Source organism: Lutjanus erythropterus, chromosome 18, assembly GCF_056507025.1.
Source record: "Lutjanus erythropterus isolate fLutEry1 chromosome 18, fLutEry1.hap2, whole genome shotgun sequence".
Classification (NCBI taxonomy): Eukaryota; Metazoa; Chordata; class Actinopteri; order Lutjaniformes; family Lutjanidae; genus Lutjanus; species Lutjanus erythropterus.
Window position 1 is genome coordinate 3,210,065 of NC_139334.1, and position 16,065 is coordinate 3,226,129.

Below are 16,065 nucleotides of genomic sequence, written 5' to 3' on the forward strand. Positions count from 1 at the left end.
AATCCAGTGATACGATATGTATCACGATACAGGGGTTAGGATTCAATATATTGCGATACGGTAAGGAAGGTGATACTTTTTTTTAATCTAAATTTAGAAAAAAAACGTGATAGTATAAAGAACACACCATCATATGCATAAAATCTTGAATAAAAAAGTTTTTTTTATGCAGTCAGAACACTGAATAGAGATAACAACACTGCTGTCTAGTGGTTGGAGGCTTAAATACAACAAAAAATGACCCACTGCCATGTATCACAATATCACAATGCTAAAGTGTATCAGTATTTTTTTACACCACTAGTTTTATGTTCGTTGTTAGGTTTTTGATTAAGCTCAAATGCACGTCTAGATTAGTCACATTAATTACACACAGTTAAATGTCCTTACAGTTGCCTGTTACAGCTAGTTTTTTTTTTTTGTATCCTCTTTACGTAATCCTGTTACATGTAATCTGTCATTCCCCAAGCATAAACTGTGATAGTATACATCTATAATAATAATAATAATAATAATAATAATAATAATAATAATAATAATACATGACACATGTTGCTCATCTGTTCGTGAAAGTTTAGAAGTTCAAAGTTAAGTTGCATATTTGTGTGATAGTTTATGTTAATAGATCATATTGGATTATACTTTGATACTTGATAGCGGATTGAGTGATTTTGGACAGTATAGGGCCAATATTTGAGTATTGGCCCATCCCTAAAAATAATCACAGATATTTGTAGATTTTAAAGTTTGTATGTAGCTATAGTCAGCCAAGAACCGTCTTCAGATCCACAATGGATGTCATGACTGGCTACAATCTGATGTATAAAATAGGCGTAAACCAGTGTTGGCCTAATAATCTCAGTACTGCTTTGTTTTGCTCAGTTTTAAAAATCAGTTCACCCTGCTTGTTGCTGCACACATGCTGCTGGCTGTGGTGGGCGTTTGCTGAACTGAAGAGCAGCTCTGAACTAGTTGTAAGTATGAGTCTTTGGTGATAAAAATGTATTTTGTTTAGTTTGGTGTGATATCCTCTCCACAACAAGAGAGGCCGAGGGTGGTATGAATCAAGAATAATATTATCTGTGGTGCCAAGAAACTCCACAACAGAATGTGTTTAAATAAAAAATGCATCATATTCCCAGCATGTGTTTGAAAAGATCTCATTTTTGCAGGTTTTACAGCAATGGTCTAATAATCTTTGTATTGCTGCTTTGGTCTGTTCACCCCACTTCTTCACTGCACCCCACACAAGTACCGTCTTTCTGCAGTAGAATCTACAGGAATGACTTTTGTTCTACAAGAGAGAAAATAGTTTCTACATGAAACTGCTCACCACAAAGTCTGTTGATTATCGTGTGCAACCGGGTCATGATTTCTGTAAAGAGACTGTTGAATTTTTCAAATGTACTTTTTTGGCACTTTGAGCACCACAAGCAGAGTGCCGCTTAGTCCCGTTACACCGGAGAGAAGGCAGACATCTCTTCAGCCGATATCTCAAAAATTCAGCAACTTACACCAAAACTATCAAGATCAGGGGCGTTTCTAGAGTCGGGGGCACTGGCCACCCCTGAGATCTGACTCTCCCATTATCCTCAAGTATGATTGGTTATTTTTAAATGTGCATAGTTTTGTATTGCATGTAGCCTACAAAACAAACAAAACACAATTTAATTTACTTAAATAATGAGTGTATAATGGAGGTACAATTTCTTTTTGTGGGCTTTAAGAATTAAGTAGGGAAGCTATCTTTTAAATTTTAATTTTACACACAGGATTGTAAGAAATCATGATATACTGTAATGTCAGTAACTAAAGAAGATATGATGTGCATGCCTTCTTGTCACCCCTGTAAAAGCCAGTGCCTGGATAAACAGCACTATTGTTAGGAGAAAAAAAAATCTGTATTTTGGATTGAACTGTCCCTTTAAATAACCACAGTATAAAGACATACAGGTGAGCATCTCATTTATAGTATGTACATGACTGTGATTTTCTGCCTGTGTTTAAACCCTGTGATGAATTGATGCCTTGGTCGTGGTGTTTCCCTGCCTTCCTCTCTAGTGCATGCTGGGATAGCTTCCCCGCAGCCCCTTTGACCCTATTAGGAATAATCCAGTATGTAAAATGAGCGTGGAGTGATATTAGAAGCTCCATTTATCTTTTTGTGAACGACCTATCCGTAAACACCTGCTAATATCATCATATAGCTGACGGTGATGGATGAAAGTCATTCTCCCGCGATGGGAACAGTATGGCTGATTGGCCTCCTCGACACAGACGAGCATATTGGCCAAAAATGACACTTTAACGAGCTCTTCCCAGTGTTAAGTGCCGCTCGCCGGCCCCTCGTCGCAAGCCGTCGCCTGGCTGACCCCGGGCCGTGCTTCCCCTTGCACAGGGCCTGCTCGCTTCATTGGCTGACAGATCAGACTGCCATGGAGACAGCTCATTAGTCGAATAATGAGAACTACACCAGCCACACGTTGTCTTGTTATATCATCTCTGTATCGACGTATTTGTGGCTGGGAACAGAACATTGGGTGCCAGTGTGTGCATGAAATAGCGAAAGATTAAGATTGAATTATGGAGCTGTGAGGGTTTGGTTCATCTCTCGCCGGCTGAACTCTCCCTCCGTCCATCAGAGGAAACCAGTTTACCAGCTCAAGAAACCAGCTCCTCTTAATGGCTGCTGCCCCTTTACAAATCAAAAATTTCCTTCTGCTGCAACAAGTACAGCTCTGTATTGAGTGCCTTCTCTTATTCATCATTTCACTTTCAGCTGCTGGAGTTAATATATTTCACAGCAATGCATTTTTTAAAGTTTTGATCCTAAAATCTTCGAACTTGGGATGCCACATGATACTGTGATTAGTGATGTACAGACTGTCAGCTGTAATTTGAGGATATTTGTAGCCAGAGTGGCCAAAATCCCTAACATCAGAGCTTTTTGTGCACAGTCAATGGAGTGTGCACTGCATAATGACTTCTGAATACAGTTTTAAATTAAGTTCAGTTCTGCTGTTTGTCTCCACACTTGGGTATTCTCAGTTCAGGAGGGTTTTACACTGTTTTTTTTATAAGAAGAAGAGTAAAGTTTTACATATAAATCATATCACAAGCTGCATTACAACAGGAAAGGACTAATAATTATGTTTAGTATTTAATCTATCTTAAAGGATCAGTTTGTAGGATTTTGTGGCATCTAGCAGTGAGCTTGCAGATTTCAAATAGTTCATCTCACACTCCCCTTCCAAGCAAGTAGGAGAAACTAAGGGGGCCATGGCCGCAAAAGCTTTCTCTAGATCCCATGTTTGATTGGTCCATGCTGGGTTACTGCAAAAACATGGTGGACTCCTTGGCAGAGGACTGGCGCCCTCTGTAGATATAAACAGCTTATTCTAAGCTAACAAAAAACAACAATTTTTATTTTCAGGTGACTATATACTAATGAAAACATATTTATGGTATTAGATTATATAGACGTAACATTACCAAAAACACAGTATGATAATACCACTATAAAAAAGTCTGCAATACAATATTTAGCGCAACATTAAAAAACAAAGAAACATGAGTCTGATGTATTTCAGATATAATTTGTTTTTCCCTTTATCTTAATGTGCTTCTGCTTTCCTTGTTTAATGAAATAAAATACAAGTAGCCAGCCATATGTGCAAAACCTTGGCATGAATTGTTTTTGGTAATGAAGTCTCGAATTATGTATGTGCAATTGCAAAACAAAAACAATACAGCAGTCCTTCAATAAAAGAGAAGAATTAATCATGTAATGTCTGTAGATATTGTCACAGTCCGGTACAGAATTGAGACTATTGTGATATTCAGTATGTTGTTATATCCCTATTTTATTCCATTTCTGCCATTTTCTACCAATAGATGCCCTTAATCTTGTACACTGAACCTTGAAACTGTCAAGGTTAGTCCTGTTGTTTGTCCCTTCACTAGATAAGTGTTCTTCCCAAAATGAGTATCCATGTGCTTTTTTTCAGCTCAGGAAGGTTTTATGCGAAGCTTTTTGTAGAAGGGAGAGTAGAGTTTTGCTGCATATAGCACTCATAGAAATTATGTCAAAACCTGCAGTACAACAGAATAATAATTGTCTTTAGTATAACATTTAAAGCTCACTGCCTCAGTTAAATAAATTCAGTCCCCTGGTATATTTGGACAAGACAATGGACATCAGATGCAGTGTCAACAACATGATACAAAATGCTTACGGCAAGAATGTTAGATAGCTAGATGGAAAATATTCATCAGCATTAAATATGTGTAGTTTGACAATTTCTGTAGTGTTTCACTCTCATCACAGCCTTTGCCAGTCATTATCAATAAAATAATTTTCCTAATGTTTTCACCATGATCTAATATGTGTATTTGAGAGTCTGTGCCATTTAAACTGTTGATATCCTCCTGGTTTGAATTTACAGCCCACATTGTTGTACTGTACAGCAGGCAGGTATGATCAGAGCTCATTCTCATACTGTTACAGTCTCTTTCCACATGAGGGCGATGTTGCCCAAATAATGTGAGCCCTGCAGCTCAAAGTGAACAGAGGAAGAGCCTGAAAACAAGAGGTTTTGCTTCTACCTACTTCTGTTTTTGATTCCCTAACCCAGTGTTTCCCAACCCTGGTCCTCAGGGCCCACTGTCCTGCATGTTTTACATGTTTCTCTGCTCCAACACACCTGATTCAAATGATCAGGTTGTTTTCAGGCTTCTGCAGAGGCTTGATGACGAGCTGATGGACAGGACAGGGGGCCCTGAGGACCAGGGTTGGGGAACACTGCCCTAACCAACTTTTATGACTAGAGAATTATGACAGCTACTTATGGAACTGTCAGATCTGAATTTACAGCACAAACACATTTATCCATTGAATGTATACAGTACATAATATTTAAAAAATCTAGCAATTAACACATTTTTCTTTAGATTTTTTCATTACTTTCAATATTGTTCCTTGTTTCATAATTCTAGGACTATTTCTCCATGCATCAGGCTATTGTTGTTGGCCTTCTTGGAATGTGAAAAAGCGCTGTTTTGCTCCACTTATCAGTAAGAATAACTTCCACTCAATAAGAAATACATCACAATAGCAAAGGCACAATTATTTACAGTATTTTGTATTTTAAAGGAATGGTTAATTATCATAGTGACCACAAAATACAGCAAAATACAATATCATATTGGTTATTATATATTTAACAGCGCCAACAAACTCCTGAGCCAATCGGTGTTTAGGATCAGAAGCACAAGAAATAATCCAAGCATTTTATAAATGAGACAGTGGTGAAAGAATAGTCGGATCCTTTACTTAAGTAAAAGTAGGAATAAAACTCTGTGGCAATACTCTTTTACAAGTAAAAGTCTCTCAAAACTGTTTTTGAACAAAAGTAATATGAGCCAAATCTACACAAACTACCCATTAATCGTTTTGTTACACAATTATGTTATATGTTTTGTTAGATATTATGTAGGGATTGTCAAAGTGGGGGGTGCCAAGAGATACCAGGGGGATCTCAGAAACTTTGATGTAAGACAGGGGAGAATGCTTAAAAAAATAACATTTAAAAAAAATGAGTATAATGAGTATTATACAATATACTTTACTGTGTGCATATTATTCAAAAAGTAACTATTATTGCCTTAACAAAAGTAAGAGATACATTCAAAGCTGAGGCTGTTTTTGTTTTTGTTTTTTTTTACATATGCCATTGTCTATTTAGAGGGCCTTAGTATTGCAACATTTCCCTCTTTAATGTAGTGGAGAAGAAGTGTAGTACTAAAGTAATTACATCTCAGAATTGTACTTATGTAGGCTACTTGAGTATATGTGCTAATTTACTTTTCACCACTGATTTTAATAGTGTGTACACAATTAACAGGTATATACGTTTCCAGGCAATTGACTGTTTGTTTTTGTACACCATTATTGAGTAGTGGTGTAGCTAACTGAAGCTTAAAAATCACAACAGTGTAGGTAACTGGGCTCAGCTGCCCCAGTCCAGCTCCTCACGTGAGGCTTAACACAATGACAGCTGTATTTAAATGCTTTTTAAACGGGCGGCGCTATTGTTTGGATGTAATAGTATGTAATGTATTATTAATTATTAAGTATTATTAATGTATAATAGGATGTAATAATTTTTTTTTTTTAGCTAAAACGGTACTCTTTTATTGTTGTTGTATTTCAGTTTTATTTTTCAGTCCTCGCGCCCTCCACAGCTGTGCGGAAGTGACACAGCAGGCGCGCGCCCCGTCACGTCACGCGAGAAAGCACAGAAGCCGAGCGAGAAAAAAAAATATCAACAACAAGAACAACATTTAGCTGCAAATAAAGCTCCGTGACAGTTCGCAGACATGTCCAGCACGTCGGTAACAGTCCCGAAGGAGTGCGTGGACCCGTAAAGGTGAGCTCAAACCGCTGGTCACGCGTGTTTACCGCTAATTTACCAGTGAGAGTCAGGAGAACAGGAGGGGGGACCGTCCACGCAAACATTGCCGCGTCATTAAAATTCACAAACAAAATGTTGCACTACTAAAGCAGCGTCGTACATTGGCACCCATGATGAGGCGTGTTAGTGTTAAAACGACACGCTTGTGACGGGGCTTTGTGCAGACTAACTGTGGCACCGCTGGTTCGTCTTATGTTTTGGTTCAAAGGTTCATGGGCGGAAGAATGAGGAAGTGGCTGCTTAATAAAGGCTGGAGGAGAGCTAGGAGGCAACTCGCTGCAGTGGCATGCCCAGTGAAGTCTGTGGCAAAAACCTAAACACTTTTTATTTGTGTAAGAAGTCGAGTAAGCATTACAATAGCTTTCTTCATCAATTTGTCAAGCTTGGCAGCACGGAAGCTCAAGCTGCACTGAACGCCTCTTAATGTGTTTGCCTGCAGCTGATCACATGCTGTTAGTCATACCAGCCACCACTGACTCAAAGGAACAGTTTTAAGTTCATAAATGTGTTCATGCAATGCAATTTTAAATGTTCAGTGTTTGTGTTATTTATTTGTGACTCATCAAGAATATTTTAATAAAACTATTATAGATCCGGTGTCATAATTCCAGCTTCACTGATATTGTCTTTTCATGGTGGATTTTAACGAGGTTTTGAAAATATCTGTCACCTAGGGTTGCAGCTAGATTATTTTCATTAGCAGTTCTTGTACCAACTCTTTTCTCTGTGAATTCATGTTTTATAAAATATCAGCAAATAGTGAAAAGGTCATTACAAGTTCCAAGAGCGCATTTGATTTTTGTCAGTTGTGCTTTTAAAACTGCTTAGAGGGACAGTTAACACCAAAATCAAAAATACATGTAATTCTTACGCAAAGTGCTATTAATCCATTTACAAAGTTTTGATGAGGGTTACCAAGTTGTGGAGATATCATCTGTAGAGATGTTGAGTATAATGGAAATAGATGGCACTAGACTTGTGGTGCTCAAAGAGCCAAAAAGTGCATTTTTAAATCTATTTTCTTTCTATCAAACTACACCTGCCGACTGTATCACCATGCAGAGGGAAGTGTGCATCTACTCATGGATGAGAGATTACAGTTCACCTGAGGAGGAGGATACCATTAATGTGCTGCTAGGAGCACGAGCCTCCCATCCATGAGTACATGCACATTTCTTCTACGCAGTGACACGGCTGGCCTTAGGTAGAAATAAAAAAAAGTTCCGACATGAAACTGCTCACAAAATGGTCTGTTGATTATCTTTAGTAACTGGGTCATGATTCCTGGAAAGCTACAAGTTTTGAGGTCCACAAGCTGAGTGGCATCCAGTTTGTTATATTCATGAGAAGGCAGACATCTCTCTGGCAGATATCTCCAAACCTCACACCAGAACTATCTAATGCATAAATGACATTGCAGATAAGAGTGAAAATGCATCTTGGGCGTGAACAGTCCCTTTAAAAAATAAATTGCTTACCAAAATTGTTAATTCCTCTTCTGTCATGTGGCTAATGAATTAATATACTCTAGCAGATAAACTGCTACAAAATATATGTTGGCTTGTTAACTGCTACTAATACTTTACATGTTTGTGGTTTATTTTTCTAGGCTATGAATTCCTCTGAGCATGGAGAAGTTTCAGATGAAGCGATGCTTGAGAAAGGTAACTTTTGAAACCTGTATCTTTGACACAGGACACAGGATTGTTTAAGGCTTATCGATTTTTCAGATAATATATGTAGGTGAACTCCATCTGTAAAAGAGATAAATCAGTATTGAGGTCAGGAGGAATCAAAAAGTCTAATCACGTGTTCTGCTAATCTCATGAGTTATTTCTGCTTTTTTAAAATGGCATCACTGTTAAAGTTTTAGAACTGTGAACCAGAAAACACATGCTTTACCAAAGAAAACATTAATCTCATTTGCAGAACACAAGCATGTCCAGGATGTTAAGGATGAGATGGAGGACCTTGCTATTTGTGAGCCATCTGAAGGACTTGGACAAGGATCTCCTGGGGCCACAGAGCCTGGTAAACGGTCCTCTTCAGAGCTGGGCCCTCACACAAACCAGTCCACCAGCAGCAAGAGAGTCCGAGTCTCTGGCGAGGTGAGCTAACCTCAGACGATTTTGTCGCATTTAAAACATTCATATACAACATGGACAATTTGCATATTGGATTTGTTGTACAGGTCAAGATGTCTCTTACAGCATATGTGTTTTGAATGTTCTTTACTCTGTCTAGATGAGACAGCACTTGATAGATGACAGCAGCAGACATGAGCCTCTTTGCCTCACCACAACTGGAGAGAAGAGGGATTGCATCCAGAAGAAATCTGGAGTGTCCTACAGAAAGCCTCTCTTCAGCATTTCCCACAGGATCTCTGAGAAGAGGAACACACCAAGTCTGGAGCAGCAGGCTGGTCATGGCGCCACTAATCAGCTCAACTACAACAGCATCCTCTCATCCAAGCTCCAAAGTTCAGAGGAAAATGGAACATTGGAGACTTTTTCCACCACAGACATTTTGGGCCAAGCTTCATCAACAGACTCTACCCTTTATCCACTGATTGAGAAAATGTTTCTCATCCTCAACACCCTCAATTCAAGCATGACACAACTGCATAGCAAAGTGGACTTGTTAACCCTCGAGGTCATGCGAATAAAAAAGCAGATCAAACCAGCTGACATGGTGACGGAGTTCCAGCCTCCTCCTGAATATCTGCTAACAAGTGATGAGTTGAATCAGCTGATGGAGCAGACGTCCAGCGCCGGGGAGCTCGGCTGTAGGCTGCTGGTGCATCTCTTCCCGGAGCTGTTCAAAGCCAGGGAGTGCTCTCATGAATGTATGGCAAGCAAGAGGACGCTGGAGTCTCTGCATCTGCAGCTGATCCGTAACTACGTAGAGGTATGCTACCCTTCAGTCAAGAACAACAGCGTCTGGCAGGAAGAATGCCTCCTTCAGATTAATGACTTGTTTAATCGCTTCTGGGCCCAGAGGGACATGGAGAGTGCTCGGCTGCTCAGGAAGCAGACAATCACAGGTGGTGGGATAAAGGCTGAGCATCCTCAAACCTATCGCTTCATTAATGAACAGGGCCAGGAGGAGCATATCTCTTTAGATAACCAGCAGAGCAGCCTGGCTGTGTCAGACCTCACTTTCAATGCACAGGCCACAGAGGAGCTGGATGAGTTCTCTTCCCCTGAGGACTTTGTTATTTTTCTTATGCACCGTCTCTTCCCTGAGGTATTTGAAGAGGGGAAAATGCCAGAAGGTTCCACCAGTTTCAGTAGTGTGGGGCAGCTCATTCTGGACTCTGACAAGATGGAAATAATAAGAAAGTATATGGAGGCTAATTTTCCTGATGTGCCTGAGGACAGTTGGCTGCAGGTGTGCATTCAGCATATGGAGGATGCACTTGAGGGTCCTCACAGTAATGGCAATGGGAGTGAACCTGACAACAACAACGATGAGGCCTATGACCTGGCCAGCTTTCCTGAAGAAGTTTCTATTATTAAGGTTCCAGAGGTTGGTGATTATGAAAGACCCACTCGCAAGTCCAAAAAGTCTCTGCTGACACCTGTGGATTTTGACAATCTGGAGATTCCTCTTCCTGACTTCACTGTTCCTCAAGAGTACCTCTTGTCCAGGGAACAGCTGAAGAACAACTATGAATGTAGCTTGTCTATTGGGAACTTTGCCTCTCGGCTGCTGGTGCTCATGTTCCCTGAGCTCTTCACCCATGAGAACACACGCAAGCAATACAACTGCAGTGGTTCTCTTGGTAAGAAACAGCTTGACCCTGTTCGTGTAAATCTGATCCGTCACTATGTGCAGTTAGTTTACCCTCGGGCCAAGAATGACAGAGTGTGGATGTTGGAATTTGTGGGCAAACTTGATGAGAGGTGCAGGAGACGTGACACGGAGCAGAGAAGATCCTACCTGCAGCAGCGCAAAGTGTACGGTCAAGAGTCGGAGCAGGATTTTCTTTGCCAGCTGAACCAGCTCAATCCAGATAGCCTGAGGGAGGATCCAGATACTCCCTCTTTACCCCCAGAGAAAAGTAGCAAAGACTTTTGTAAAATTCCCCTGGACGAACTGACTGTATCCAAACCGGATTTCCCTGTACCTCCCATTTACCTCCTCTCGGACACCGAGGTACGGGAAATCGTCCAGCAGAGTCTCTCTGTTGGGAACTTTGCTGCCCGCCTACTGGTGCGCCTCTTCCCAGAGCTCTTCACCCAGGAGAACCTGCGGCTGCAGTACAACCATTCAGGGGCCTGCAACAAGAAGCAGCTCGACCCTGTCCGCCTCAGATTGATTCGTCACTATGTGGAAGCAGTGTATCCTGTGGATAAGATGGAAGAGGTGTGGCACTATGAATGTGTGCCAAGCATCGACGAACGCTGCCGGCGCCCCAATCGCAAGAAGTGTGACATTCTTAAGAAGGCCAAGAGGTCGAGCACTGTGTCCTAGTTACAGTACTTTCAGTTAGGCAACACGTTTTGTCATAAAAATAATTGCACAGTATATAAGCTGAAACCGCATTGTTGAACTTTTACAAACTGTCCTATGTAGGATGAAGCCAAGCTGTTATGAGTTTCTTCAGTACTATTCTTAGTCATATTTTACCTTTTCACTACAGCAGTAGATGTAGTTTACGTAGTCTTATTCTTGTTGAATAAAAAGTTATAACTGCTTCTATTTATAAGCCAAAACTGTCATAGCTTATCTAACATACTTTGTTGATAAATGTTGTAGCCTTAAAAATAATAACAATGATAGTAGCTAACAGCATAGATCACACATATGCTCTACGGATAGAAATTAATCACAGTGATGTGATATATTTCCATTGCAGTTACTGATGTAGCATTGTGCCACCACTGTTTTAATAACAATGTGCTTATGTTAAGCCTTCTTATAGAAGTTTATATTATAAAGACAATTTAACATGACGATGGATCATGATAACCTATTTCTAATAAAATCACAGTAATAAATTTGACATGATTGTAATTCTTTTATATAATAGCACAGAATGTTCCTGCTGAGGTGTCTCACTTGTTGGATACTGATTGCAGTTTTACACCCAGAGGAGTGGGAGGAGGCCCTTTCCTTAATCCTGAACACTCCTAAACAAGTGCTTCTACTAGGACTTACCATTTTCTTTGTTTTCCTCAATAAAAAATATGCAAATCATGCTTATGGATGACACCGTGAGAAAATTTTCCCAGAGGTTAATAAAACTGTGACAACACTGGTGTTGCACAGATTTCACCAGAAAAGATGTTAGTCAATGACGTTCTATATTTACAGAGGGCTTACATTGACGGATGGCTGTGTGCGGCCTCTGTGGTTGCACTTTCGCTGTAGGGCCTATTTTGGCAGCCTTGCTCTTGTGGTGCACTTAGATTGCCTTCTAATGGGAGGCCTGGTAGCTCAGTTTGTAGTGTTTGCCCCATTTACTGAGGCTGTGAGACCTCTGCAGGGGCTGTGGATTAGACATGCCTATGGCCCTTTCCTGTCATATCTTCAGCTATTCTATGAATTAAAGCCATAAAAGCCTCAAGAATATATATATATTTTTTAAGGACTGCCTTTAGATATTAGTGTTCTCTATTAGTATTGTTTTTAAGTCTGAATCTGAAATATTGCCAAATAGGCGATTCACTTTCACACCAAATCCACCACCAGCGTCTTGTCAGTCAACTCTCCTTAGTCCCATCAAGAGAAAAGTGAAATTTGACACCTGCTGCTTTGCAAAAACTCTTAGGAACAAGAGCGCTGGTACAGGAAAATTAATTTATTGGTTTTTATTTCTATTTCTTAAATGTATGTCCAATGTCCAAACACTGTGTGACATCAGTACCACACCAAGCTTAATGAAGATTAACATAAAATATATTAGAAGTGACCAAACATACCACAAAGTTAATGATTCTGATGAAACCTTATGAACTTGACATAATATGTAGCGTGCTCTTTAGCAGCCAAGTCATCAGGACATGATTTTCACATTTCAAAACTTCCAAGTGCACCTTTATTGAGGGTTTCTTACAGTTTAGCAGGAAAAGGTGAACATTCAGAATCTTTCCCCCCAACTAAATGCTGAACATCTACCACCACTGAGAACTGTTACCTTTACATTATACTTTTGAAATCCACTCTAGATCCAACTTGTTGGAAACAAATGCCATTCCTTTGATGGCATTAATTTCTGCCGGTGTTGTTGCCTTCACTGGCCAATGGCATTATGGTCAATACTGTCCTATTAAAGTTCATGGCTTAAACGCTTCATCCTTGGAAAGCTCTATATGTTTCCAGCGCCTTATGGCAACTTTGTATTTTTCTGTGGTACTTGATTCACCGAAAACCCTCCGGGGGATGACTCTCATCAGAGTAACGGTGTTTGTTTCTTGGTTCTCCGACAGTACCAGGTCCAAGGTGTCCCCAACTTTCACCTGAAAAAGAACAACATTGGAGTGATGAGAAATGAGGTAAAAACACAAGAGGAATTTAGGATAGGAAAATGTCACTTGTAATCGAACATCACTCACCGTTTTACTTTTCTTGATGAGTTTCTGTCCATTTAGCCTGAGCTTGTTGTTATAGAAGGCGTCCTCGATTTTACTGTTATAAGACAAAGGACAGTTGTAAAAGCCCTGCTGTTTACAAGTTAAACTAAAACAAAATCTACATCCTGTTCAATGTGGGACAGATTATTCAATTTATCAATCTAGCCCTTTTTTCTTTATGTTAAGCCAGCTATAAGTAAAAGATCAATCTATGAGAGCAGCCAACAGGCAGTGACTCACTTGCGTGCTATGTCGAGGCCAGCTTTCATGATGACATCATAGCGAAGGGACTGCACGTATTTCTCCATGTCTTTATAGTCCTTTGGTTGATTTGGGTTCTCATCCACCTGGTCTTCATAATCACTGTCCTCAGGGTCTTTCTCTTTCTCTTTCTCATCTTCCTCCTCTTCCTCCCGTGCTGTCCTCGCAGCACTTTTCTTCTTGTTGCTTTTAAACCTAAGATGATGGACAGACCAACCCCTGACAGCGTCTCTGCCACACAAAGCGGGCCTGTGACAGCCAAGTGCGGGGAAAGCGGCGCAGCCCCAGAGCTGACGTGTGTGGATGGCCCTGGGACACCATTCAGTCTGCCTCGGTCCGTATCCAGCAGCCAGCAAGTGACGAGGGTTCAGCCTTCCAAGCTGCCTCATTGCGAGTGCCTGCACCACCAAACTCTGCATGTTGGCACCCCAACCAGTCACTAGAAAAACATGGATTAGGAAGCATTATGCTAAAATACTGTTGTGACAAATTTAATTATAAAAGTTAATGTGTCAAAACAAGGAATGCACAATATGGATATCCAACCTATACTGATAAATGATAATTACCTGCTTCTCATGTCTGATGCTGATAAGGTAATTTCACACTTTTGTTTTTGAAAAAGAAGTTCATATAACTTGTAGTTTATGCACACCTGAGAGTAAGCAAGGCTAAGACGCAGCAAGCAAAGATGGAGTATTTAATATTCCATAACTGCAACCTAAAGAAATTTAAATAATATTACAACAAAAACAAACAGCAGTTCTGACTTCAAATGTTAATTTGCATTTTGTCTAAAAATTCATGTTAAATGTTTTGACATAAAATGTCAAATCAGATATTAGTCTACTATAATTTAATTATTAAAATAATAAATAGAGATCCCATGTACATAATTTGTCAGCCCCAATAATTATCAGACATCCCTGGTCAAAATTATTTTGGGATTGATAATATCAGGAAACAATAACAGAACTGACAAAGCTGTTGCCATAAAGAGTCTATGTTTTCAATCTACTTTCATTATTATATGAGACCTGCTGTTTTCAAGGTCAATAATAAACTGTCAGGCTCATTATTTTGGATTTGCTTTCCCAGAATTCTCTATTTTATCTTACCATTTCACTAATTATAATACTAATTGTGTTATTTAATTAGATAAATGCGATGGATTTTTTTTTTTGTTTGATTACTAAACCACCTTTAAAAGAGTGAGGTAAAGACTATTAGTAATGTAAAGTGTGTAATAATATCCAAAGAACTCGAACTCACCTTCAAAATAAAAGCCTCTCTTTCTAGCCCCGGTTTGTGTCGCTCATGTAATACTAGATTTTTATATTCAATTCATTTACAGTCATAATTTATCAGTAATTATTGTGTAAAACAATATAAGCACGAGAGATAAAACTGGGGCTTACCTATTTAAATGTTAAACTGCATTTGTTGATCCGGAAGTGATATATTTGTGCCTTCACTTAGCACCAGACGAAAACAAACATCCATGTAACAAAGCGTTACCATTGAGGAGGAATGTTGCATTTTGGCTTTAAATATTAGCTGCTGTTGTGCACTTTTCCGTCATAATTTTATGTAATGCTTGTCTCTTGCTTGACAGAAGCTAACATTTTACAGCCTGAAGTTGACACCGAGGTGAAGGAGATGCAGCTAGCTAGCTTTACTTTTCTCCAGTAAGCTCGTGGACCCATTATTCCAGTCCACGTGCAACCCGCCGCGAGCTTGCTAGCCATCAAACACAATACATCGAGTCTGACTTCGTTGCTAAATGTTAAATACGAAGTTACTTACATGAAAGAATTGTTTGTTAGTCTACTCACCTATGGAATAACCTCTCATTGCTTGTTACTGTACTTCGTCGGCACTTCTCACTGGGTCACTTGTGTAGCGGTGATATAAATGTGCTGCCACCTACCGCACTGGAGGAGAACGACATCACCTGGCCAAGCTGGTGGAAGTACAGGTGAGGGAACACCAAATCACAGAAAACACTGGAAATTCCCCACAGTCTCCTTTTTAAATCGTAGCATGAAACGTTACAACTCCACTAGAAATTATATGTGTGTTGCAAAGGACTGAATAATCCGCAGTCTGCGTCACTCTCAGCCTTTCTTTTTCCCCCACCTCAATATTATAAGCAACAATGTCATGTGCTGTCATGACTCAGATGCAGTTGTTACACAATATCCAATTAATGTCTCATAATAATTGAACAGGAAATAACAGGGTTTCTTCACAGCAGCCATTTTGACATGAAATAGTGGGGTAAACACTAAGGATGTAATAATATACATGATTTTGTAACAACAAATGTCACAATACCATTTGAACTGTGTTATATGTCTACCCTAATTTGACATGGTTAATTATTTTATTTGATCATATTATATTAATTTTATTTCATAAAAGGACAGCCACTGACTGCTACATTGTTTTGTGTTGCAGATGTACATATATAATTCAGCCATTCATTGGCTAAAGCAATGCATGCCAATTTTTTTGCACATGCTTAAGTCAAGGCTGCTACTTTTATTTTATTAAAGAAGGAAAGCAGAAACACTTTATGTTAAGAAAAAAAAATTTTTTTCTACCAACAAAAAATGCTTTACACATCAGATTTATTATTTAATACATATCATGATATTATCATGCCTTGAGTTTTTGGTATGTTACATCCCTAGCAAACACAGGTGTTACCAATGATACTGATTAAGGTTCTGTTACATTCAGGTCAAACT

The 16,065-nt window shown here is 39.4% G+C and overlaps 2 protein-coding genes across 2 annotated transcripts; one reads left to right on the top strand and one right to left on the bottom strand.

The window, feature by feature from the left end:
* The first annotated feature begins 6,262 nt into the window (after positions 1-6,262).
* On the top strand, positions 6,263-11,481 carry bend3 (BEN domain containing 3). The gene is made up of 4 exons (XM_084743075.1): positions 6,263-6,428; positions 8,083-8,137; positions 8,403-8,581; positions 8,718-11,481. The coding sequence occupies exons 2-4, from the start codon at positions 8,086-8,088 to the stop codon at positions 10,947-10,949; spliced, it is 2,463 nt and encodes an 820-aa protein (XP_084599201.1). The 5' UTR covers positions 6,263-6,428; positions 8,083-8,085; the 3' UTR covers positions 10,950-11,481.
* Positions 11,482-12,485: 1,004 nt separating this feature from the next.
* Positions 12,486-15,252, bottom strand: mtres1 (mitochondrial transcription rescue factor 1). Its single transcript, XM_084742871.1, has 4 exons — positions 15,148-15,252; positions 13,292-13,751; positions 13,034-13,106; positions 12,486-12,937 (listed from the first exon to the last, which is right to left on the bottom strand). The coding sequence occupies exons 1-4, from the start codon at positions 15,164-15,166 to the stop codon at positions 12,755-12,757; spliced, it is 735 nt and encodes a 244-aa protein (XP_084598997.1). The 5' UTR covers positions 15,167-15,252; the 3' UTR covers positions 12,486-12,754.
* Between the last annotated feature and the right edge of the window lie 813 nt (positions 15,253-16,065).

What these genes read in the sequence shown, in the direction of transcription:
- mtres1 (XM_084742871.1), bottom strand. An exon ending in GGCCTCGACATAGCACGCAA is followed by an intron (nt 13,107 to 13,291) that starts GTGAGTCACTGC and finishes GTCTTATAACAG; the next exon opens with TAAAATCGAGGACGCCTTCT. An exon ending in TCATCAAGAAAAGTAAAACG is followed by an intron (nt 12,938 to 13,033) that starts GTGAGTGATGTT and finishes GTTCTTTTTCAG; the next exon opens with GTGAAAGTTGGGGACACCTT.
- bend3 (XM_084743075.1), top strand. Translation starts at nt 8,086, where the DNA reads ATGAATTCCTCTGAGCATGGAGAAGTTTCAGATGAAGCGATGCTTGAG. An exon ending in TGAAGCGATGCTTGAGAAAG is followed by an intron (nt 8,138 to 8,402) that starts GTAACTTTTGAA and finishes TCTCATTTGCAG; the next exon opens with AACACAAGCATGTCCAGGAT. An exon ending in GAGTCCGAGTCTCTGGCGAG is followed by an intron (nt 8,582 to 8,717) that starts GTGAGCTAACCT and finishes TACTCTGTCTAG; the next exon opens with ATGAGACAGCACTTGATAGA.